This window comes from Pristiophorus japonicus, chromosome X (genome assembly GCF_044704955.1).
Source record: "Pristiophorus japonicus isolate sPriJap1 chromosome X, sPriJap1.hap1, whole genome shotgun sequence".
In the NCBI taxonomy this organism is placed as follows: domain Eukaryota; kingdom Metazoa; phylum Chordata; class Chondrichthyes; family Pristiophoridae; genus Pristiophorus; species Pristiophorus japonicus.
This window is the reverse complement of record NC_092010.1, coordinates 19,301,740-19,327,740: the sequence shown is the minus strand read 5'-3', so window position 1 is coordinate 19,327,740 and position 26,001 is coordinate 19,301,740. Positions and strand designations below refer to the sequence as shown.

Below are 26,001 nucleotides of genomic sequence, written 5' to 3'. Positions count from 1 at the left end.
TCCTCCCTGCATCTACCCTGTCAAGCCCTGTAAGAATTTTGTATGTTTCAATGCGATCACCTCTCGTTCTCTGAAACTCTAGGGAATATAGGCCTAGTCTACTCAATCTCTCCTCATAGGACACTTTCCCCCCCCCCCCCCCTGCCCCAATCCCAGGAATCGGTCTAGTGAACCTTTGTTGCATTCTCTCTCTGGCAAGTATATCCTTCCTTGGGTAAGGAGACCAACACTGTACACAATACTCCAGGTGTGGTCTCACCAGGGCCCTGTATAATTGCAGTAAGACATCTTTACTCTTATACTCAAAACCACTTGTAATAAAGGCCAACATACTATTTGCTTTCTTAATTGTTTGCTGTACCTGCATGTTAACTTTGTGATTCCAGTACAAGGACACCCAGGTCCCTCTGAACACCAACATTTCCCAATCTCTCACCATTTAAAAAAAAAAAAAAAAAATTTTTTTAAATCCACTTTTCTATCACTCCCATCCACAAATTGAGGGACTTGTGACAGTGGCAGTTTGACCACTTTCGAAGATGTCTTGCATTTTGTTGGAATAGAATTACTGGATCTACTTTGCATGTTGTTTGTATTGGTCATGGATGTATCTGGACTGTTCCGGTGTGGAATAAAGAATATGCCCTTCTGCAGGGGGAGTAACTCTTACAATTTAAAAGCTGTATTTTCTCCAAACTTTGCTTATTCAATTTATCGGAATCATCCTGGAGAGCAAGGATAATTCCAAACTCTTCATCTTCCCACTGAGTCGTCCTCCCTCCGTTACATTCTCTCTTCTAACATCAATTGTGAGCAGCTCTGGCTTCAAATTTAAGGCTATCTACTTGGTTGCCCTGCCCATTTGCCCCTCCAAATCCCTCTGGTCCCCCAAACCCATCACTCTGCATCCTCTGTCCTTTCTTGCCTCTGTTTTGCCCTGCCATCATCTGACTTGTCTCCATTGCTAGAATCCACCACTAACTTCTGTGACCACCTGACCAAGTTCACAGCCATTCAATTGCCTCTCTTCAGCCCTGTGCTGCTTGATATTATCAACCTCTCCCTTCAGGGGTAGTTCTTTAAACTTCTTCAACTACCTCCATTTTCTCCATCTACCAGCCACTTCTAACCTTCCTTTTCCTCTTCAAAACTTGCCACTCTCATTCTGTGCTGTGTCCATCACTTCCCCTAATACCTTCAGTCTGGTTTCCACAGCACTGAGAATACTTTGGTTAAAGTCTTCTGTGACTGTAACAAAGAACATAAGAATTCGGAACAGGAGTAGGCCATCTAGCCCCTCGAGCCTGCTCCGCCATTCAACAAGATCATGGCTGATCTGGCCGTGGACTCAGCTCCACTTACCTGCCCGCTCCTCATAACCCTTAATTCCCTTATTGGTTAAAAATCTTATCTATCTGTGACTTGAATACATTCAATGAGCTAGCCTCAACTGCTTCCTTGGGCAGAGAATTCCACAGATTCACAACCCTCTGGGAGAAGAAATTCCTTCTCAACTGGGTTTTAAATTGGCTCCCCTATATTTTGAGGCTGTGCCCCCCAGTTCTAGTCTCCCCGACCAGTGGAAACAACCGATCTGCCTCTATCTTGTCTATCCCTTTCATTATTTTAAATGTTTCTATAAGATCACCCCTCATCCTTCTGAACTCCAACAAGTAAAGACCCAGTCTACTCAATCTATCATCATAAGGTAACCCCCTCATCTCTGGAATCAGCCTAGTGAATCGTCTCTGTACCCCCTCCAAAGCTAGTATATCCTTCCTTAAGTAAGGTGACCAAAACTGCATGCAGTACTCCAGGTGCGGCCTCACCAATGCCCTTTTCAGTTGCAGAAGGACCTCCCTGCTTTTGTACTCCATCCCTCTCGCAATGAAGGCCAACATTCCATTTGCCTTCCTGATTACCTGCTGCACCTGCAAACTAACTTTTTGGGATTCATGCAAAAGGCCCCCCAGGTCCCTCTGAATCGCAGCATGTTGTAATTTCTCCCCATTCAAATAATAATCCCTTTTACTGTGTTTTTTCCCCAAGGTGGATGACCTCACACTTTCCGACATTGTATTCCATCTGCCAAACCTTAGCCCATTCGCTTAACCTATCTAAATCTCTTTGCAGCCTCTCTGTGTGCTCTACACAACCCGCTTTCCCACTAATCTTTGTGTCATCTGCAAATTTTGTTACACTACACTCTGTCCCCTCTTCCAGGTCATCGATGTGTATTGTAAACAGTTGTGGTCCCAGCACCGATCCCTGTGGCACACCACTAACCACCGATTTCCAACCCGAAAAGGACCCATTTATCCCGACTCTCTTCTTTCTGTTAGCCAGCCAATTCTCTATCCATGCTAATACATTTCCACTGACTCCGCGTACCTTTATCTTCTGCAGTAACCTTTTGTGTGGCACCTTATTGAATGCCTTTTGGAAATCTAAATACACCACATCCATCGGTACACCTCTATCCACCATGCTCGTTATATCTTCAAAGAATTCCAGTAAATTAGTTAAACATGATTTTCCCTTCATGAATCCATGCTGCGTCTGCTTGATTGCACTATTCCTATCTAGATGTCCCGCTATTTCTTCCTTAATAGTTTCAAGCATTTTCCCCACTACAGATGTTAAACTAACCGGCCTATAGTTTCGTCTGCCCCCTTTTTTTAAACAGAGGCGTTACATTAGCTGCTTTCCAATACGCTGGTACCTCCCCAGAGTCCAGAGAATTTTGGTAGATTATAACTAATGCATCTGCTATAACTTCCGCCATCTCTTTTAATACCCTGGGATGCATTTCATCAGGACCAGGGGACTTGTCTACCTTGAGTCCCATTAGCCTGTCCAGCACAACCCCCCCCCCTAGTGAATAGTGATTGTCTCAAGGTCCTCCCTTCCCACATTCCTGTGACCAGCAATTTCTGGCATGGTTTCTGTGTCTTCCACTGTGAAGACCGAAGCAAAATAATTGTTTAAGGTCTCAGTCATTTCCACATTTCCCATTATTAACTCCCCCTTCTCATCTTCGAAGGGACCAACATTTACTTTAGTCACTCTTTTCCGTTTTATATATCTGTAAAAGCTTTTACTATCCGTTTTTATGTTTTGTGCAAGTTTACCTTCGTAATCTATCTTTCCTTTCTTTATTGCTTTCTTAGTCATTCTCTGCTGTTGTTTAAAATTTTCCCAATCTTCTATTTTCCCACTAACCTTGGCCACCTTATACGCATTGGTTTTTAATTTGATACTCTCCTTTATTTCCTTGGTTATCCACGGCTGGTTATCCCTTCTCTTACTGCCCTTTTTCACGAATATATTTTTGTTGAGCACTATGAAAGAGCTCCTTAAAAGTCCTCCACTGTTCCTCAATTGTGCCACCGTTTAGTCTGTGTTTCCAGTCTACTTTAGCCAACTCTGCCCTCATCCCACTGTAGTCCCCTTTGTTTAAGCATAGTACGCTCGTTTGAGACGCTACTTCCTCATCCTCTATCTGTATTACAAATTCAACTATACTGTGATCACTCATTCCGAGAGGATCTTTTACTTGGAGATCGTTTATTATTCCTGTCTCATTACACAGGACCAGATCTAAGATAGCTTGCTCCCTTGTAGGTTCTGTAACATACTGTTCTAAGAAACAATCCCGTATGCATTCTATGAATTCCTCCTCCAGGCTACCCCGTGCGATTTGATTTGACCAATCAATATGTAGGTTAAAATCCCCCATGATTACTGCCGTTCCTTTTTCACATGCCTCCATTATTCCCTTGATTATTGCCCGCCCCACCGTGAAGTTATTATTTGGGGGCCTATAAACTACACCCACCAGTGACTTTTTCCTCTTACTATCTCTAATCTCCACCCACAATGATTCAACATTTTGTTCATTAGAGCCAATATCGTCTCACAACTGCCCTGATATCATCCTTTATTAACAGAGCTACCCCACCTCCTTTCCCTTCTTGTCTATCTTTCCGAATCGTCAGATACCCCTGTATGTTTAATTCCCAGTCTTGGCCACCCTGCAACCACGTTTCTGTAATGGCCACCAAATCATACCCATTTGTAATGATTTGTGCCGTCAACTCATTTACTTTATTTCGAATGCTGCGTGCGTTTAGGTAGAGTGTTTTAATACTAGTTTTTAAACCATGATTTTTAACTTTCACCTCTGTGGGTTTCCATATAGATGATCACACATCTTCCACCATGCAGATTGTACAGCACAGAAGGTCATTTGGCCCGTAGTGCCTTTAGTCCCATTACTCTGCATTTTTCCCTAAACACGGATAAATCTTTCTTTTTCAATATTTGTCCACTTCCAAAAGAACTCGTTTCTCTAGTCTTTTATAATTAACTTAAATTATAATCTCTCATCCCTGGTATCACGTCAGTGAATCCCTCTTCACCACCTTCTATGACTTGATATCCTCCCTAAAGAAAGGTGTTCAAAACTAAACATAATCTTCAAAGTTTCAACACTTATTTTATGTTTTCTGCCCTTATTTTACCTCTCTCTTTCCCCCCCCCCCTGTCAAAATGTATCATCACATTTCTCTGCATTAAATTTCAACTGACATCTATTTGCCCAATCTAGTAATGTGTCCATGTATTCCTGGAGTCATTGCAGTCCTCTTCAGAATTCACCACACTCTCACTATTGTCGTCATCCATAAATGTTGTTACGGTGCCCCAATATCCAAGTCCAGATCATATTTTGAGAACGTTTGGGATTTGGAGGAATAATGAAGACAACTGGGTTGATGTTGCCCTTTTGATAACTCCCCTGAAATGATTTAGGGACTAAATACAAGATTCAAAATCTATTTCCAAGTAAGATTTGTAAAGCTGCATGTTGCACAGCTGTGCTCTTTATCTTCAGCAGTAATCCAAGTGGCTGCTGATCTTTTGATAAATGCAACATTTTCTTGATAGCGTGACCAAATGCAATGTTATACTTGGGGTAATAGCTCCTTGATTAGCAACTGTTAAGTTGAATTTATGTTTCTGCAATAATACCTGTTTGTTTTCTTCAGATATCCCTTTGTCAGTAGGGATTGTTGACCCCAGAGCAAATCCAACACAACTAAATACAGTGGAGTTTCTTTGGGACCCTTCAAAGAGAACCTCTGTATTTATCCAGGTATGATATTTCTTCCATTATTCAGGGTTTAGTACATCCTGATTTATTTACTTTTTGAGCATGCTCCTTATATCCGTTTTGTGAATGTACCAATTTTATGAGGAGGTAGAAATATAAAAAGCTGGTATGTGAATTGATTTTTACATTTATTTTTATCCCTTTACTTCCACACTGATGATTTTGTTTCTGACATACTGATATTTCAGCCACTTGGTTTAAATGGGGAGAGTTATACTATGACCTAATCCTCGATCAATAGGTCACGCGAGAAATCCAATTGAGACCAGGCATCTTCAGGGGAAATCTTATGTGAACATGCCAGCCTGGGCTGGAATTGAAAACTCTCGATGACTTAATGGGCACTAGGCCACCCAGACAAAAGGTCCTGAGTCGATTACTGGTATCTGCTGAGTTTGATCTCTGCTTTGGTTGCATCAGTGCCCCTAGAGTCGGCAGATGGAAAATCAGCCAGGGTTTCTGCTCCTGAATGGCTATGATCCCTTCTGGAAAGTGCACCTGTGGATGTCTGGAGAGAACAGGGTTTGGCTTGACTGTGATACCCTACAGTTAAGTAGCCTGCTGCCACACACATGAAGGGTGGCAACTTGTTCAAGATCCTGGAACTGTATTCCAGCATGAGCTTGTACCTTCAGAAGAGATGGGAAATAGAAAATTGCGATTTAAAAAAAAAAAAAAATTTTTTAAATTTATTTTTTCTCCTCTCTACTCTGCATATGTAAACGGTGAGGTTTAAAACTTCAGTGCGCTAGTCTAGAGTCCAGTGCTCATGTTGCTCGAAGAATTGCCTATATAATTATTTTCTTAAAACTCTCATTCTCTTCTCCCCCCACCGCTAAGCTGTACACTGTTTCCTTTCTTAATGCATTTCAAACTCAAATTAACTGAAGATTTGAAAGTGTGTAATTATACATTCTGTTTAAAAGGAAATGTAAGACCCAAACAATTATCACAATTTCTCTTTCCATTTACTCTCTCTTCACCCCCTTCCCACTCAAAATGAGACGAAAACAAAAAGTGAAAAATAATTTTTTTTCTTCAGCAGGATGGAGAGGATAGAGAGAGTGTAAAGGTTTAAATCTAAATTGTATGATCTGATTTTAATTTTACCCCCAAATTCTCCCGATTTCTCATTCATTTTCAAATATTCATGCACTAATGTAATGGGTAGGGGAAGATTCTGCTAATTTATACTGCCACATAGCTACTTGCCCCAACACCATTTATGATTCAGTCCAGTATTACATTTATTTACAGCATTATGCAGCCATGATGCTTGGATATACTGATTGAGGAAAAAGGGGATGGAATGTCTCCTTGAGGCATTGTCAATCCAATCACATCTCCATGTCACGTATGCAGAAACAGGGCCTCCTGATTTTTCAGCAATTCTCAAACATACCTGGAAATGCTTTATTATACATGAATGTAATCCATTTTTAGCAATTTAAGTGTCTTATCATTTTTCCCACATTAAAACCTAAATGAGAATCAGTTTTTTTTTTTAAAAAAGGACCCAAAGAGTTGAACTGCAACAAGTTTAACAGTTTCTATCCCCTAGCCCATTTTTTTGGTTTCAAAGAATTGCCATTGTTCCACAGCTTTCCCTTCTCATCAAGAAAAGACAATCATGGGTTTTGGACTTGGAAAGCATGTCTATGATGCTGTGTATACCTCCAGTGAAATCCAAATTAGACAGTGCATACAGAGTGATCATGTCGCTTACAAGACACAAGACTGGCACGTGTGAACTCCAATTAGTATTCCTGGCACATAATGTGGTTTTAGATTTATTGTTACTGATGACTACATTATCTTTTTCCAGCAGATATTTGATTGTATTAAACCATTTGATTGTCCCAACATCTGAATAAGGAAATATTAAATAGATGTTTCCAGAGGAAGTTCCTCAGAAAAAGCTGCAATTATTCGGTGCCTTATTGGGTTTCCTTTTTGATGCTTTTTCTCTTGGTCATGTACCTGCTTGTTTCCTTAGGTGCATTGTATTAGTACTGAATTCACAACGAGGAAACATGGAGGAGAAAAAGGAGTGCCTTTCCGAATTCAAATAGATACATTCAAAGAGAATGAAAATGGTGAATATACAGAGCATCTTCATTCAGCTAGCTGCCAAATCAAAGTGTTCAAGGTATGGAGAAACGGCTGGTTTGCTCTGTTTAATGACTTTTGCTTCAACTCACTTTCTCTGGAGGAGGCGCAAAACTGGCGGTATGGGATCGGCTGCCTGTTATATGCAGTACCTGATATTCGGTTCTGTTAACTGCAATGGTATTGAAATATCACGTGCTGCGTATTACGGGCGGCCGATCTCGTACCGCCCGTTTTGCACCTCCGCCAGAGACGAATTTCTAGGCCAGGGTGTCTGAAATGTGTTTTTGCTTGGTTGATTCCTTAGACATTTTAAATTTGAGATGCTCTCCTTCCTTCTCCGTAAACTGTACACCTCATAAGATGGCCATTATATTTTCTGCATCTTTTGGATAATATATTTAACAGCTTAAAACTGATCTAAATGGAAGGTGTTTTTTTTTTTAATTTCTGCACACTCTTGAGTAACAAAGATGTACACCTCCTGTAAGAACACTCTGAACTTGGAAATCTATCTAGAATTGTATCTAAATGGTACCCAGAGCAGAAGACCTATTGTTGGAAACTGGGTTTCTGCTCTCCTGGTTTCAGATAACCTTGCAAACCAATGTCTTGGCTGGTACGGAATCCTGTAGTCCTCGAATACGTTGCTTGGTTAGCTATTCTTTGTATTCGGGCATATAGTGTACATTGGTTAGCTGTTTTGACCATTGGGGGCGGGCACCACAGATGAGTCCAATCTTGCTATTGAACAGTCATTGACCAGTGATCAGCACTGGACATCCTGGCTGATATTCTCTCTGCCTTTTTTCCTTCCCCCTATCCCTAAGAAAATCTGAACATGACCAGTTGTAGCCTCCCCTTCACTGCACAGACAAGAGACTTGCCCGGTCTCTCTGGCTCCCTACTACACCATAAACCTGCATTTGTCCATATGAACTATCTGGAGAACCTAAATGGAAATCTTTAAAGAATATTTCTGCTTTAAAATACAATGAACAAAATAGCTTCCAAAGTAGTTTTATTTCTGAAGTCTTGAATTCAAAGCTTAAGTTTTCAAAAAAAAACTGATGAAAGAAGTACACTGGTGGGACAAAAGTCCTCAGCAGCTCAAAAATGGATATTCTCTTTTAGTAGCACTTGATAGCTGCAGACTCTGACCATTAAACCATGTCTTCAGAGTAGCACAGCAGGACTGAATGACGTAATGTTGCTTTGGGCTATATAGTTTTTGGCTGTGGCCAAGCTATTTTTTTTTTTATACAGAAACAAGTACATGATTACATAATGCAACCTGTCTCCAGAACGAGTACAAGATCCAGTTAACATGGACTTTGTTCTCATTCCTCAGAGCCTGAGCAAATTTATTTTTCTTCAATTGAGCTTATGGTCTCAAGCCCACTAGCAATTTAGCCAAAGGACTCGGGATCTTGATTAGCTGCCGACTTCTCCCTGAACGTCAAGACTGATGGTACTTAAAGGATTGGAGACCAAACCCACCAAGTTTTTTGTTTTCGAACATTTGACAGCAAAATTGATTGTGCATAGTGGAGACTGGTGCATTTCTTTGAATGCGATAGTGTTCTGGAATCTTGAGGAACCTGTAGGATTTAATGGCCTAGAAATTTATCTCGGGTGATGGTGCAAGACGGGCGGTATTGGATCAGCTGCTCGTTATACGCAGTGCCCATTGCAATCAATGGAACTGCATATCAGGCGCTGCGTATAACGGGTGGCTGATCTGATACCGCCCATTTATCGCCACCACCCAAGATTAATTTCTAGGCCAACGTGTCAAAAGCATGAGTCATAAATTATTTACTGGCACCACCTCTCCCAGATAAACAAAACTCTGCACTGGGAAAACATGAGCCATAATGTAATGTATGTACCTGTGAGTATGCTCACAGGTTTGCAGAGCTGTTGCATTGAGTGGCTTAACCAGTTACGTGATGTTCACAAGACTCAATAAAACCCCAGCCAGTTGAGTCTACATCATCCACGATGAGGTATGCAGTTGTGAACCTAGTGGATTAACAGGTAATGCGTAGTTTGATAAACCTTTGTTAATAAACCAACTAGTTCTTAATAGCAATGAATTCTTAAGCAAAGAACCCATGAAGCAAATACATTACACTTTAAGCAAATTAACTCGCTTCCCAGTGAACATCTGTGCCGTTCCTACTCCTGCTCCCCATCTCCAATAATTAGTTATTTGCAATAAAAGAGTAGGGTTCTATGGAGTGTCTAAAGTCAGTGACCGTGAACTCTATAGAAGTATGGTGTTTTGGTGTCCAAAACCAATTTTGTAAACCGTGCTTATAAACCGTGTTAAAGTTAGGGATTTGGAGAGAGTGGGAATTCAGAGCGGGGGGCTTTGTGTTACAGGTAACAATTTAATTTCATCTACCAATAACTTAAACTAAATCAAATAATTAGTTTAAAAACTAAATTTATAAGCTGATAATTAAATTCATAATTTTTTATTGTTTTAATTATTTAGTTAATGTTCTAAAGGGATGACCATGCAGGTGGTGTACCTCAACTGCAGCATGATGTGGGAGTTTGTGGAGAGCATAGTGATCCCGGACGACCACGTCTGCAGTAAGTGTCAGCATCTCGAGGAACTTCAGCTCAGAGTTGTTGAGCTGGAAGCTGAGTTTGCGGACATTGCGGGGCATCAGAGTGGGAGAGTTATCAGAACATTTTGATCCAGGAGGCAGTCACACCCATTGGGGTTAGGTAGTGGTGCAGATCTGGTTAGTGGTCAGGGACAGGAGGGTGTGACTGCAGCTCAGTTAGGTAAGAGGACCCCAGTGCAGTGCTGGAGGAGTCTCGGCCTTTGCCCTTATCCAACAGGGATGAGGTGCTTGCTGCCTGTGGATGAGGGAAAAGTCTACAGGGTGGATGCACAAACTGACCACGCCATTGTGGTACAGGAGACCATTAAAGTTGGGGGGTGGTAGGGGGAAGAGGAAGTGAAAAGGAATGTTGTAGTGGTAGGGGACTGTCTAGTCAGGGGAATAAATACTGTTCTCTGCAGCAGCGATCGGGAGTTCGGAAGGCTGTCTTGCCTGCCCTGTGCCAGGATTAAGGATATCGCCTCGTGGCTGGAGAAGAATGAAGTTGTTGTGGTCCACGTAGGAACCAACAACCTAGGTAGAACTAGGAATGAGGTTCTGCTGGAAGGGTTTGAGGAGCTAGGGCCCTTGGGCCTGAAATTGATGAACCTGCCGCCGACATTCCTCTGTTCGAACCGCCCAGTGCTACTTTCGATGTGGCCTGGAGCGAGCGGGCGGGAGGGGAGAGCCGGCGCAGAGCGCCCGCTGACATCAGCGGACGGCTGAGTCGCGCAACTGAACTCCCACCTGCCGGGATGCGATATTCACGTGGGCGGGAGTCGGTGGCAGAACGGGGGTGGACCGCTGGCCAGAGGCTGGTCTGTCCCTGCCGGTAGGTAGGAAGATGCTGGAAAAAAAAGGTTAGTGAACTTTTTTGTAATTTATTTCTTTACAGGGACTTACTTGGATGTGGTTCCCCGAAGGTCTTCAGAGATGGGTTTTTTTGTTAATGCTTTTTCTTTTTAGGTCTTCGACCCTCCGTGGGCCCGACTCCATTCTCGGCGGCACCTTTGCTGCCGCGATTGGGAGCTCCTGCCGGCTGCCGACCTTCGAGGGACCACCTTCATGAATATTCCGGCCAAAGACCCGCCAGGGATCTTGGCAGTCCTTTGGGTGGCACTTGGGCGGGCGGAGGCCTTCATCAATTTTGGGCCCCAAGTTTATAAAAAAAAAAGCTCAAAGTTAATCTCTAGATTGTTACCTGAGCCATGGGCAAATTGGCAAGCAGATCAGAGAGTTAAATGCATGGCTCAGATTGGTGTGGGAGGAAGGGGTTTCGATTCATGGGACACTGGTACCAGTGCTGGTGAAAGAGGGAGCTGTTCCATTGGGACAGTGTTCACTTAAACCGGGCTTGGACCAGTGTCCTGGCAAATTGAATAACTAGAGAAATCTAAAGAGAAAAGTCAAGGCAATGAAGCAATGTAGCAATTTGGGTAAAGATGAGCAGAGTGTGACAGGAAGGGACAGAGAGTTTAATGGTAAAAGTGCATCGGTGAATAAGGTGAAAGCAGGGGATAATGGTAACCAGTTAAAATAAAGGCTCTTATTACAAATGCTTCCTGCATTCAGATAAAGATAGATGAATTAGTGGCACAAAATGAGATAAATGGCTTTCATCTAATAGCTATTGGAGATGTGGTTGCAAGGTGACCAAGGTTGGGAACAAAATATTCCAGGGTACTTGACGTTTTGAAAAGACAGGCAAAGTGGAAAAGGAAGGGGCGGGGATAGCCCTGATGATAAAGGATGACATGACAGTAGTGAGAGAGGTTTCTGGCTCAAATGATCAGGAAGTAGAATCTGTATGGGTGGAGATATGAAATAACAAGGGGCAGAAAACACTGGTGGGAGTAGTTTATTGGCCCCCCAAACAGTAGCTATACTGTTGGACAGAGTTTTAAACAACAAAATAAGAGTTTGTAACAAAGGTAATAGAATAATCATGGGGGACTTTAATCTTCTTAGACTGGACAAATCAAATTGATAAAGGTAGTCTGGAGGACGAGTTCATGGCATGCATTCGAGACAGCTTTGTAGAACAATACGTCATGTAACCAACTAGGAATAGGCTATTTTAGATCTTGTATTGTGCAATGAGACAGTATTAATTAGTAATCTCATAATAAAGGATCCTCTGGGGAAGAGTGATCCTAATGATAGAATTTCATGTTGAGTTTGAAAGTGAAATAGTTCAGTCGAAAACAAGAGTCTTAAACGTAAGAGGCCACATCTGGAATATTGTGTACAGTTTTGGTCTCCTAACCTGAGGAAGGACATTTTTGCTATTGAGGGAGTGCAGCGAAGGTTCACCAGACTGATTCCCGGGATGGTGGGACTGACATAATCAAGAAAGACTGGATCAACTGGGCTTGTATTCACTGGAGTTCAGAAGAATGAGAGGGGATCTCAGAAAAACGTTTAAAATTCTGATGGGTTGAGACAGGTTAGATGCAGGAAGAATGTTCACAATGTTGGGGAAGTCCAGAACCAGGGGTCACAGTCTAAGGATAAGGGGTAAGCCATTTCGGACCGAGATGAGGAGAAACTTCTTCACCCAGAGAGTGGTGAATCTGTGGAATTCTCTACCACAGAAAGTTGTTGAGGCCAATTCACTAAATATATTCAAAAAGGAGTTAGATGTAGTCCTTACTACTAGGGGATCAAGGGGTATGGCGAGAAAGCAGGAATGGGGTACTGAAGTTGCATATTCAGCCATGAACTCATTGAATAGTGGTGCAGGTTCGAAGGGCCGAATGGCCTACTCCTGCACCTATTTTCTATGTTTTTTCTATGTTTCTAAAGCCAATTACATAAGTATGTGGGGTGAGTTAGCTAAGGTAGATTGGGAAATTAAATTAAAAGGTATGATGGTAGATAAGCAGTGACTAACATTTAAAAAAATATTCCAAAATTTTCAATGAATATACATTCCATTGAGAAATAAAAACGCCAATGGGAAAAGTGATCCATCTGTTGCTAACAAGTTAAGGATAGTATTTGATTTAAAAGAGGCGGCTTATAATATTGCAAAGAATAGCAGTAAGCCTGAGGATTGGGAGAGCTTCAGAAACCAGCAAAAGATCAAAAAATTGATGATGGAGGAAGTAGAATATGAGTAAACTAGCAAGAAATATAAAAACAGATTGTAAGAGCTTCTACAAGTACCTAAAAAGGAACAGAGTAGCAAAAGTAAGCGTTGGTCCCTTTAGAGGCTGAAACATGTGAAATTATAATAGGGAATAAGGAAATGGCAGAGACGTTAAACAAATATTTTATATCTGTCTTCACAGGAGAGGACACACAAAGCATACCAAAATAGTGGGGGATCAAGGGGCTAATAAGATTGAGGAACTTAAAGTAATCAATATCGGTAGAGAAAAAATACTTGAGAAACTAATGGGACTAATAGCTGACAAATCCCTTGGACCTGATGGCCTACATCCAAGGGTTGTGAAAGACATGGCTGCAGAGAGAGCGGATGCATTGGTTGTCATCTTCCAAAATTCCCTGGATTCTAGAATGGTCTCAGTGGATTTTAAGGCACCAAATATAACCCCGCTATTCAAGAAAGGGTTGAGAGAGAAAGAGAAAACAGGGAACTACAGGCCAGTTAGCCTGACATCAGTCATTGGGGAAAATGCTGGAATCCATTAAGGAACTGGTAACAGGGCACTTATAAAATCATATGATTATGCAAAGTAAACATGGTTTTATGAAAGGGAAATAGTGTTTAACATATTTATTGTGCATACGGCGTCATAAGTCCTCAGAATGGCCCCGCAAGTCCTCCTTGACAGATCGTCTGCATGCACCCCAAAATCACTGTCGCTGGCGCGGAGTTGTTCAACTGCCCAGCAAATGCCCATGAAACCTGTGCGCCTAGTAAAAGCTACCAGCATAAAGGTAAAAATAACGCAGTAACTATTTGTACTAACTCCCTGCTGAGACGCATGCGCTGAAACGAGAGTTAGGACAAATATCACCGACTTCCCCCAGCGCAATTCCTACTGACCCTTTTCTGTGCATGCGTCCAACACCACGTTGCCTCCACAGAGCAGCTGAGCGTCCCGCAGCCCCGGGGAGAGCAAGAGGCTGGCTGGGAGGAGGAGGAGAGGCACACACAGGCGGGGGGGGGGGGGGGGTGGGTGGGTGGGTGGCGTGGCAGCAAAGAGACACAGGTGGGGGGGATCAGAGGGAAGAGATGAGAATACGGATCACGTTCTTCCTACCCACTGGTGCATGCAAGCTTGGTGTGTGTATTACAAGGGACATCGTTTGGGTGGATGAAATCCAGAAGTCACGACACTCACTATTCACTTCATACCCAATAAACACACTGCCCCATCTATGATGGGGGGGGGGGGGGTATGCACTTACACTGGGGTAGTAGACTTTAGCTGGGGGAGGGGAGCACTTCGGCTGGAACTTAGTGGCTTTTGGGGAGATGTATCCTCTGTGGCTTCTGAAGTCAAAATGGATCACATTACAAATTGGAACTTCACTCAGAACTTGGGTTGGGAGGTTCCAGTTACACATTCCAGAGGAACTTCAGGGTGTGGCTTATCCTCCAAGGGGACCAATCAGCAATAGGTCTGGAGAGTCAATCCGTGAAACGGCTGCATTTCAGTTAGTACAAATAGATGCATCCTTAAAATAAATGTTAAATCAAAATTTTAAAAATTATTAAAACATACAAAAACATTTAAAATTAGTTGATTTAAATTTTGGACCTGAATAAAATGTTTATTTTTCCAAAAATTACATTTTTATTTTAAATGCTTAATTAAAGGGACTTTTAATTAATTTAGAACATGGTAATATTTATTTTTATTTATTTGGGAATTTCTCATAAGCATATGGAGATTCCGTTCGTAAATGGAATCCTCATAAGCTTATGAGGAATCCTCCCTTTCTACTTGGCCTGGCTCACGTGATCCCAGGGATGCTTCCAAACCATTTTCGTCCATGGGCCTTTACGCAGATGGAGTACAACGTGGGGAAATGTGAGGTTGTTCAATTTGGTAGGCAAAACAAAATACTTTTTAAATGGTGAGAAATGATTTAACGCTGGTGTTCAGAGAGATTTAGGTTTCCTTGTACAGAAAACACAAAGTTAGCATGCAGGTACAGCAAGCAATTGGGAAGGCAAATGGCATGTTGGCCTTTATTACAAAGGGGTTGGAGTATAAGAGTAAGGAAGTCTTACTACAGTTATACAGGGCTTTGGTGAGACCACAGCTGGAGTACTGTGCACAGTTTTGATCTCCTTATCTGAGAAGGGACATACATGCAACAAAGGTTCACTAGATTGAGTCCTGGGATGAGAGGGTTGTCCTATGAGAAGAAATTGAGTAGATTGGGCCTATACCCCTGGAGTTTAGAAGAATGAGAGGTGATCTCATTTAAACATATAAGATTTTGAGGTGGATTGACAGGGCAAATGCTAAGAGATTGTTTCCCCTGGCTGGAGAGTCTAGAACTAGGGGGCACAGTCTCCGGATAAGGGGCTTAACCAATTAAGTCCGAGATGAGGAGGAATTTCTTCACTCAGAGGGTTGTGAATCTTTAGAATTCTCGACCCCAAAGGGCTGTGGATGCTCAGTCGTTGAATATATTCAAGGCTGAAATCGATAGATTTTTGGAATCGAGTGATATGGGGATTGTACAGGAAAGTGGTGGTGTGGTCGAAGATCAGCCATGATCTTATTGAATGGCAGAGCAGGCTCGAGGTACCGTATGGCCTACTCCTACTCGTAATTCTTATATTCTTCTGCAGCATTTTCAAAATGGCCGCTGCTGAATAAAAATGTGTATGTCTAATTGTTGTGACTTGCTACCATAACAGATAAGGTATCGACTTTAAAAGGGCACACTTTTAAAATGGTTGCTCATCTTGTTTCGGGAGTAGTTGCCAATTCTGATATGTAAAAACATATCTGCAAAAAAAATCAAAACAATTCTGGTTTTCTAATGCTAGATTGTTGTATGTGGGATTGCATTTGGGCATCATTACTGTGTTTTTTTTTTTAAATGCCCAGTCCTATATGAATTATTACTGTGGTGCAGTATGATACTGAATAAAACAGCTGGAAACCAATATGCAAATTTCTTGGTTGAGTTGCATAAATTGTTTGGGGGGGGGGGGGTGCAGGGGAGGCACATGTATGTTCTGCTCCTTCTCTCCTCTTTCAAGCCCCCCACCCTCATACCCCACAAACCCCGCCTACTTGAGCCATCCTTTCACTTTACATTACAAAGTATTTACAGCACAAAAACAGGCCACTTGGCCCAACTGGTGCTTATGCTCCACGCAAGCCACTTTACCGGAGAGGTGTGCCTGTGAGCATTCACCCCTTCCCCCTCCCCCTGCCTTTAGAGACTGCTTGGTCTTTAGTCAATACTATTTTCCCTTCTCTTCATCCCTGCCGCCCCACCTAGTTCAATACTAGCTCTCGTCTGTCTTCTCTTGCCCCCCCCTAGCGCACACTGCCCAGATTGATGCACCTGGTTTCTTGCAACATGCTGCTGTTCTGAACGCTCTGTGTAGTTATCAGGACTGATGTAATGAAAATGAAGTAAGAGATGTATGTATTTGCACATAATGAAATGAGGGATCCAAAAAGAGTAAAGCTACTTTCCTAGTCTTTAGTTTTTCTTGTTGCCCTTCAGCAAAATCACTGAGCCAGCAATTTTAATTGGTATTCATTGCACTCTTATATGTGGCTTAGATCCAAAGACAACCATTGAACTATTAATAATTCTTGACAATAGCGATTTTGTCTTTTTAAGGTTCAAGCCAGACTGTCAAGGTACATTGGTTTTATAGCTTGCAATCACATTAGTCACATTTACACCCTGTAATGAGGTTTACAATTAGATTAAAATGTTTCCCTGATGGGGTAGCTGCTTTACTTTGTCAAGACTTTGAACTTGGTGCTCAGCACCAAATGTTGAAGTATTTTAAGATACATCCTGTAGTGTTGCTCAGTCAGCAGCGGAAATGGTATATCGCTTAGCTGTGTTTGTTGTAAGAGGCTGAGATGGGTTACAGTGCCACCTGTGGCGCAAGCAAGATTAACAGGAGTTCTTGTAATATTATTTTGAAGTAGCAACACTGTCCTATGGAGGAACGGGATATTACCACCTCAAGGAATTTGTATATGCTAGCAAATTTCCCATAGTGTTTCCCACAGTACTTCAAGTAGGACCTAGGTGAAGATTGGAGTTTCAGTTAAAAATGAAAAGGGGAAAGTTGAAGGAGGCAAATGTAAATATATTAAAACAATATATATATATATATATATATCAGTCACAACGTTCAAAAAATGGTTCCAAAAATTGAAAACTTGCAGGAACTTCCAAAGCAGAGGCTGGAGCAGAACGGAGGAACTTCCTAGGTGTCGGTACTAAAACCTATTCTGCTGGGAGACGGACAGAGGAGCTGCCACAGTGCCACCTACTAGATGGAAGCCAGAGTCGTGACAACCCATTGTTGACTGAGGTAGATAGGGATTTTCCATTATAAATGTTGACATAAAACCATTAATCCAAAATCCTGACAGGAAGTCAAGTTTTTGGGACAGAAAATGCGCACCTCTAAGAATTTTAGTATAGGCTAGTTGATCTCCCTAGATGTTGCAGTCAGTCAAAACCAAGTGTAATCTGCAGGTGAAGCAAAGTTAGAGGGCGAGGGATAATTTGACCAGGGCACCAGATGTAACTCAGTCCACATTTTGCAGTCATACATTCTATCCATTAATTTTTATCTTTTCAATATAAATTCCTATGTCCCCAGTTTTAATGGCAACTCCAATATAAACTTGTCATGCTGTAATTGCACCTTCACCAGTAAGGTTTGTAATAAGATATACAGATGGATTTAGTGGAGATTGATGTAGATATGGTATTGCTCCATGAGTTGGAGGATATATGTTTTACAATGTGGTCCAGAAAGTCCCGGGAGCTGCCAGCGCATGTGCCAGAAATGCTCATTTCTACCCTCCTCCCATACACTCCACTGTTTTGCTTTCCAGTTCACTTCCACAACAGGGTAATGTGAACCATGATCTGCCACATTTCAGTCAGCCCCACATGCTGCATGAACTGAACACTTTGGTAACTGTTCTCCGATTTGTGAGCTGTTTTAGCTTTGATCTTCCTTCCACCAGCTCCTGTTCCTTTGCTAACTGTTTCTGCTCCTCTGGAATTAAATGTGTGCCCTCTACAAAAGGTACTGTAGGTCTCCACATAAGATAGTGGTGCTGGGGAAGGTCACAGTGTTATTTTGCAGCTGCTTTATCATTAAGAGGAAGTTTGCTCTGCTACCACCTTTGTGATTGGTGGCAACAGAATGAGACTGCCCTATGAATTTATTGTCTCCTGTTCCTCCTCCTCCAGAGAGGGTTCTTTCTACCTGCCTCTGTGGTCAGCAGCTGTCCCCTTCAGTGGGTAACCTGCCCACTGCCTAAGTTGCCTGTTGTACCACAGCCACCTGTACAAATTCTGCAGCACCTGTCAGTGGTGGCTTGGAGATCATGTCAGAACCAGTGGGCTGCTACCAACAAGTCTCGCTAAGTGATTAGTACCATTGCTTCTGATAACAGCCCTTCTACTGGCATGTTGCACTCCTCTGCCATGTTGCTATCTGTATTTAGGCAGTTGAAGTTGGAAATAGTGATTTTTCACTTGGAAGGTGGTACTGAGATTAAGAGACAACAAAATAATCCCTTTAATTTAAAAATAACTTAGAACAGTGCAGTGAACCTGTTGTATGTATTTTTTTTTTAAATCTCCATGAATGGTGGGTTTGTGAAAAGCAAGTGGCATTTGGACTGCCTGCTGGACCCAAGCTAGTATAGTGGGTGTCACCTGTAGAAATATGCATACTGTGTACTTCCTGTTAAATCCAAAATACCAATATTTCATTTTCATCAAAAGTTTTATTTTTTAAATGGACATTTGAAACCAGTCTCAACCAAAAGATAATTGGTGTATTCAAAAACTGAAAGTTGATTAAGTCCCAGTCATTGCTAGTGGAGATTGCGCTGGTGCTTTTAAGTGAAGAAAGCGGCTTGTTCTTTTGCTCAAGCGTTGGAACCCGAGTGTTTGTTCCTTAGAATTGATGTCGTCATAGGAGGCATCTGTCAAAAGAGCATGGAGATTAATTCACTGTTTGGTGTGTTGGCCTGTTTGTGATAGAAGAGGGAAGGAACATGTATAATGGTGTGAGCGAGGAGCATATATGGCAGCTGTCTCAATTTTTCTTGTTGCTGGAACGTGATTAGTGAGGGTTTGCATAATATGGTGACGAAAGAAACGAGAAAATAACCAATTTGGAGCAAAACAAACGTGGACGCTTAACCCATGAAGAAGCAGAAAATTGACGCCATTGACTTAATGTACATTAACTTCACTGCTGAAGGGACTGACTTTCTGCTGCACAGTTGCACAGGAGCTAGCAGCCCTACACTATCTCGCTTAAGTGGCTGTTGGTGGGAGCGGCACAGGGTCAACCCAACTGAGCCTGATCGTGCCGTCACTTGAGGTTTATAATCGCGTAATGCACCATGTGTTGGGGGCGTCACTGATTACAGTGACTAGATGAGTCACATTTGTTCCATGGCATTCTGGAATTTTTATTGGTGTTTTGGGGATTGAATTCCACATCTCACTTTTTTCTATGAAAGTTGTTAATCAGCAACCAATTCTCATAATCATGTGTGCCTTTTATTTTGTATACTAGCAGATTTTCTGTAGTGTTGCTCGTGAGTGAAATGATTCACTCATGGAACAATAAGGAACAAAGTATGGTGGTAAAGTATTACAGGAAGTATATGACTGGTACAGCAACCTATAGGAAAGGCTGGTAGAATTGATTTTTGAGGGTAAGGTGGGCAGAAAAAATGGAAACTTCTAAATTGGGGTGATCAGCTAGTGTGTGGAATGGTAGTTACGACTATTGCTGCCTGGGTGACAGTGAGGGAAAACACGAACAATTAAATCCAGGGAAAATCACTGTTTTTGAAGACTAACACATAAAATTTAAGTGAGGACTATTGATAAAGGCAGGTATAAATTGTAAATCAGTGAGCACCGAGGAGTTTAAAAAATCTTGAAATTTAAAAAAAGCCATCAATTTTACTGAAAGAAAAAGTGACAAAAGAAGCTACTGGATTGTCGTTAAAAACCCAACTGGTGCATTAATGTCCTTTTTTAGGGAAGGAAACCTGCCGTCCTTATCGAGTCGGGCCTATATGTGACTCCAGTTTCACACCAACATGCTTTACTCTTAACTGTCCTCCAGCATTAAACTCGACACCTAGGGATGAGCAATAAATGCTGACCTTGCCAGCTGTGCCCACACCCTGAGAATTAATATATTTTTTAATTACCTTGCGTAGATTCTGGTGTTTTCCCACGCAACAGCAAATAATTGGAATTTTATTCTCTAAAACAGCTATATAAACTTATTTTGTGCAGACAGTACAGTGGGACCTCTGCTACTGATGGATCCGGGAAGTTGTACACCCTGCACATGGTGTGACTGCAGGAACTGCCTGTCATCACTCTGGGCAAAAATATAATGTCCAAGCACAGGCTTTTGGGAGAGGATGAAGATACTTGGGCACAAAAGACAACTTTATTGTGCTTAATCATGTTGTTGTGAAATATGACATTTTAAATGTGTTATGCTGCAAAATTGATGCAATTTTTTTTTTTTTTTTTAAAGCGTTTTGTACGATTCAGTTGCTTCACTTGTTTTTTTTAAATCCCCTTTTTTAATCGTCCAGTTTTCCTGATTAGCACTTCTGAGTTGGTTGTTTTCATAATTTCTTCATGGCTTATTATTGTCAGTTTATCTAATCACTTTCTTCACTTAATTTTTATGTTTCCTGCATCTTGAACTATGACTTGCTGCTGTTTATATTTGAGCCAATCAACAAAAATGTGACTGGTAGTAAGTGTGACTAATAAAGCGAGATCAGCCGTGATCTTATTGAATGATGGAGCAGGCTCGAGGGGCCGTATGGCCTACTCCTGTTCCTATTTCTTATGTTCTTATACCTTTCTTCCCTTTGAATGCACTCAGTTCACTTTGTACTCCCAACTGTTTATTTTGGACAATTTTCTATCTTAAGGGAACTGGACATCAAGATATATGATGGTAATGGAACAGTGATTGTACTATTAGGAAATAAAGTCTGTAGTACTTCCCAGCTCTCAATCCTAAAGTAGTATTTTTCTTGGTCTCTCCAACTGCATGAAATATAGGCTGTGGGTGATGGCATTTGTGCATGTTGTCCTGTGCTGGGTTTTTCATGTTGCCTATGATTTTGTTTTCAGCCAAAAGGTGCTGATAGAAAACAGAAAACAGATAGGGAAAAGATGGAAAAACGAACTCCTCAAGAGAAGGAAAAGTATCAGCCTTCTTATGATACAACTATTCTTACAGAGGTAAGACTGCACTCTCGGACAAATGTTTGAGATCTGGCATTTGTTTCCTCAAGTCTGCTAGATTTGTTTTGGTAAGCAGGTGTAATGTTTTGATGTAAACTGTTAAACTGGAGTGTTGAGGAATCGGAAACAGACCTGATTGGCTTGTTGGTACTTCATTTTGGTTTCTGTTCCAGTTTATGTTGAATACTTCCAGTAATTTGAAGTATTCAGTATAAACTGCAATGAAGGGATTAATGTGGTTAAAAGATGATGATTAAACTTCAGTGCAGAATAGACTGTGGGAAAACATTATGTAGCAACCAGAAGGGATCTTTATTAATACTTTACATAAATGTAATGTATAGTTATGCTTAATTTGGCGAAGTTGTCATCACATTCTGATTTGCAAGTGTCTACTTGGCTTTTTCCCATCCAGTGTTCTCCCTGGCCAGACATCTCCTATGTTAACAATACGGCATCTCCTGGATTTAGCAGTTCGCATAGCAGTTTTACCATTGCTGAAGGGTAGGTCTCATCAATGCTATATTCTTATCCCCATAACTTGCAGCATTTAAGAGCTTATTGTTAATAGAAATTATTGGTCTAATTTCAGAAATGGATCCCCTCATCATCAGCCTGACCCAGTTCCTGCAACCACTGATGTAAGTGGCTTTTTCTAGCATTATTCATAAACTTATCCGGATCAGTGCAGTAGCATGAGAATATTGTCATTTAGTGATCCATGCCGGGTTTGCATTGTTATCTCAGTGATTTTAGTTTGAGGGTAAACTGCTCCCAACTCGGGGTTTGGGGGGGTGGGTCTAAATGCAACTTTGACTTTGTTCGGAGTCCTAGAGCTGTTTAAACTTGTAGGTACTGCACATTTAACTTCAGCATTACCAAAAGACATTGCTGCCTCTGCCCTCTTGTAGCCGCTGCTGTCCTTCTGTAGTTGTAGCATGCTTTATCTCCTGGGTAGCTGTCTCTTTTTTTGCTTTCTCTTTCTTTCATCCTCTTCTCCCCGCCTGTCCAAAATGACCAATGAATAGTTTGTCTGGACACTAGCAGATGACTTTCTTTTGAAGCTGCGTTATGGTGGAGCGGAAGTGTTGACCAGTATTGTCAACACTCGCAATTCCATCGCAAGACATGCGATTTCCAAGTGAAATTAAACTTCGCTTGTGGTGGAAGGAAAAACATACGTGATTTGCGCATGCGCAAAAAAAAACACACCAGGTTCAGGGGGGCTTTCCATAACTACCTTTGGGTTCCTCCTCACTCTGCCGCATCAGAGTCCACGGGCTCACCTCGGCCCGGCCACCACCCTACATAAACACACACTGGTGAGGGCCAGGATTAACCAAGGTGAACAATTGACTGAGCAAGTCGCCTCCTCCTCCCTTCGAGTGGCGGAGCTGTGCTCTGTTTCCTCCCCACTAACGACAGCACCGCGGTCCCTGTTGTGTCGATTTGCTACGTGACCGTGGACCCCTTCCTCCTCGCGAATTCCAAGAGATCGCGTAATATCTTGGGCCTCCTGAAGGGATGCCATGGTAACTGAGAGGCAGCGCAAAGCGGCTGGAGCATGAGGTGGGGGAGCAACAGGCAAGCTAAAAATAAAGTCACGGAGAATTGGAACTTTTTAAGCCAAACAGTCCTTGATTGAAGTGAAGAAATCCAAGCCAGCACACCGAATTCTTTCACTTGTTATCCCACACATCTGAGGCAGTATAATGAAATAATCCCAATCTTGTGAAACCACATTAATGCTGAGTCTTCACAGATGCCCTTTGAGAAATGTGACTGGTGGCTTTCCCAGGCGAGAGCAGAATCCATATCAGTTGACATTGGGTACGGTAGCACAGTGGTTATATTTCTCCCAGTAAGATGCAAGTCATTTTTTTATTTCATGTTCTTCCGCCCCTCCTCTCCTGAAGATGGTGACTGAAGCTGGAATACCCCACACAAATGGCAATTCTTTACGTGTGAGCCTCCTTGACAGTGAGTATCAGTGGCATATCTGACTGTGGAGAGCGTCACAGTCAAGCCTGAGCCTGTCTCCACCCATTGCCCAGACACCCTTTCTAGCAATGGAGCGGGAACCCTGGTTGATTTTACCCTTCTCCTGCTCAGGGGTGCTAAGAACATTAAGAATTAGGAGCAGGGACAGGCCATACGTCCCTTCGAACCTGCCCCGCCATTCAATAAGATCATGACTGATCTTCAACCTCAACTCCACTTTCCTGCCCGATCCCTATATCCCTTGATTCCCCTACAGTCCAAAAGACTCAGCATCCACAGCCCTCTGGGGTAGAGAATTCCAAAGATTCATAACACTCTGAGTGAAGAAATTCCTCCTCATCTCAGTCTTAAATGGCCGACCCCTTATCCTGAGACTATGCCCCCTGGTTCTAGACTCTCCAGCCAGGGGAACCAGTCCCCTCGCATCTACCCTGTCAATCTCCCTCATAGGGCAATTGTAGCAGCCTGACTCTTGCCCTTGCCAAGATCAGCGAACCCAACTTTATCCTGGGACTTTCTGATCATTATAGCTGCTATTATATTGCTGGCTAGGTCACTGGAGACCAAGTGCAATATCCAGCACATTCTCACTCCACCCTGTGTTTATGCTTGAATAATGCACATCGGAACAGTAGCATAATGGTTCTGTTACTGGGCAAGTCATTCAGAGGCCTGGCCTAATGATCCGAGGAAACGCGTTCAAATCCCATGATGGAAGCCACATGGGATTTAAATTCATTTAATAAATGAAACTACTGGATTGTCATTAAAAACCCATCTGGTTCACTAATGTCTTTTAGGGAAGGAAATCTGCTGCCCTTACCCGGTCTGGCCGATATGTGACTCCAGACCCACAGCAATGTGGTTGACTCTTAAACTGCCCTCTGAAATGGCCGAGCGAGACACTCAGTTAGGCAATTGGGGATGGCCAATAAATGCTGACCTTGCCAGCGACGCCCACATCCCGTGAAATAATGTTTTTTTTTTAAATGTTTGTGTTTTATATATTTTTTTAAAGCCATAATAAAGTATCAGTGGAGGTAACCTGACAGCACAGCTAAATCTTAACTTGGATAATACTTAGTATGCAGTGCTGCAGGGATATCCAATTGGGTGAAAAATTTCTCATTTTTGTTTTTGTTGCCACTTTCCTACAGTAGTTTCTCTCTAAGTATTTGAGAAACAAAACATTCCACCTCCTCATGTTTCCTCTATTATACATTTTATTGTCGTTCTGTGTACCACCATGCATTTGGGCCAGACATGTTATTGAGCTTGGAGAGATGTTAGCATTCCAATTTTTAAAACTTATTTCATCACAAAAAAACGTTGGTGCTGATGATAATCCCTACATGCAAATCGACTTTTTTTTTAAAAAAAAGAGTTTTAGTTGTTTCATCACGAGGGGTGTTTTATTTCACTCTGAAATAGTGTGTCTCTCAATACTGCTGCTATCATTTCTATGATTTAACTGATTTTATAGTTCAAATTAAAGTTAGGTGGGCAGGCTAGGGTTTGAGCGCGATGAGCTTTTTATCGTCTTTGGTTGGCAGCTGCAGGGGCTGCTTTGCGTGGTGGTTGTGTTGGGCACCAGATGAAGGGTGGTGATGAAGGGCTTTTTAAAAAATCGTGAAGCATTTTCAGATGCAGAAATAGTTTGTAAAGAGCTGTGACCTGTTGGAGATTAAATAAAGCCACGAAGGAGGTTTAGAAAACCAACTGTCAATCTGTATTGGTTTATGTTTGGGGGGGGGGGGCGGAAATAACAACTGATGATTCCTCATCAAATCTCATGATTTTTAGTTTGACTCCTGATTTGAGGCGGTGGGGTTGGCATGACTGGTTAATGGGCATTATTATTGAAATTGAATCCCCCAGTCCCAAGCACGCTACTTCTGGCTGTTTGGGTGTGGCTCCACAGGCACGTCCTACACTTGCCCATTTGGCAATTTTTCATGCATGGACCTCAATGTTGGCAGGCTGTTTGGTGGGGGGCGGGGGAGGCAGCATCGCAGGAAAGCCTGCACAATTTTGATCGCCGCTCCTCCCTTTTTCCCCCCTCCTCCCTGACCCAGGGCCACTGTACTAATTGTAGCATCGAAAGAGAGAGTTTTGTATGTGTTGACTTGTTTTCAAAAACACACCTATTAAAAGGTGGTGTTGAAATTGTTAGTTTGGGTTGGGGTGGGGTATTTTACTGAGGGCATTTCCTTTTTTGGGGTATGTCTTCATCTAAAAGCTGAAAATATAATCTGTGGATGGGAGAAACTGGCCTGAAACCTGCAAAAGTTTCAATTAGCTAAGTTTATTGAAATGCCGTATTGGGCAGGATGCAGAGTAGAATTTAAGAAATCTAGTTAAAGCAAAGTGGGGTTTCATTTTTAAAAAGGGATGCGAGGGAGGTGGACTTAAAGTCCTAGCATAATGCAGGTTTGTACCCCGGATTTTTCATGACCAGTTCGGAATCCCACTTACACACACATACTGGATTTCAGCAATGCAGAGTGGAGACCCAACTGCTGTCTGAGGGACGCACAGGAAGGCGAGCAACTCTGTCGTAGATTCTGAGTTTTGTACAAGAGCCTGAGACAAGGTCTGGGTGCAGGTCACTTGCTTAACCTCTAACGTGGGGCTGAT

The 26,001-nt window shown here is 42.2% G+C and overlaps 1 protein-coding gene across 2 annotated transcripts in view; it reads left to right on the top strand.

Moving 5' to 3' along the window:
* tfcp2 (transcription factor CP2) overlaps positions 1-26,001 on the top strand; it is a 98,754-nt gene that overhangs the window by 40,742 nt on the left and 32,011 nt on the right. For both annotated transcript variants that reach the window (XM_070869434.1, XM_070869433.1), the window contains exons 5-9: positions 5,049-5,155; positions 7,170-7,322; positions 21,250-21,360; positions 21,779-21,867; positions 21,956-22,004. In XM_070869434.1, coding sequence (XP_070725535.1) covers positions 5,049-5,155; positions 7,170-7,322; positions 21,250-21,360; positions 21,779-21,867; positions 21,956-22,004 — 509 coding nt within the window. The remainder of the gene's footprint in view (positions 1-5,048; positions 5,156-7,169; positions 7,323-21,249; positions 21,361-21,778; positions 21,868-21,955; positions 22,005-26,001) is intronic.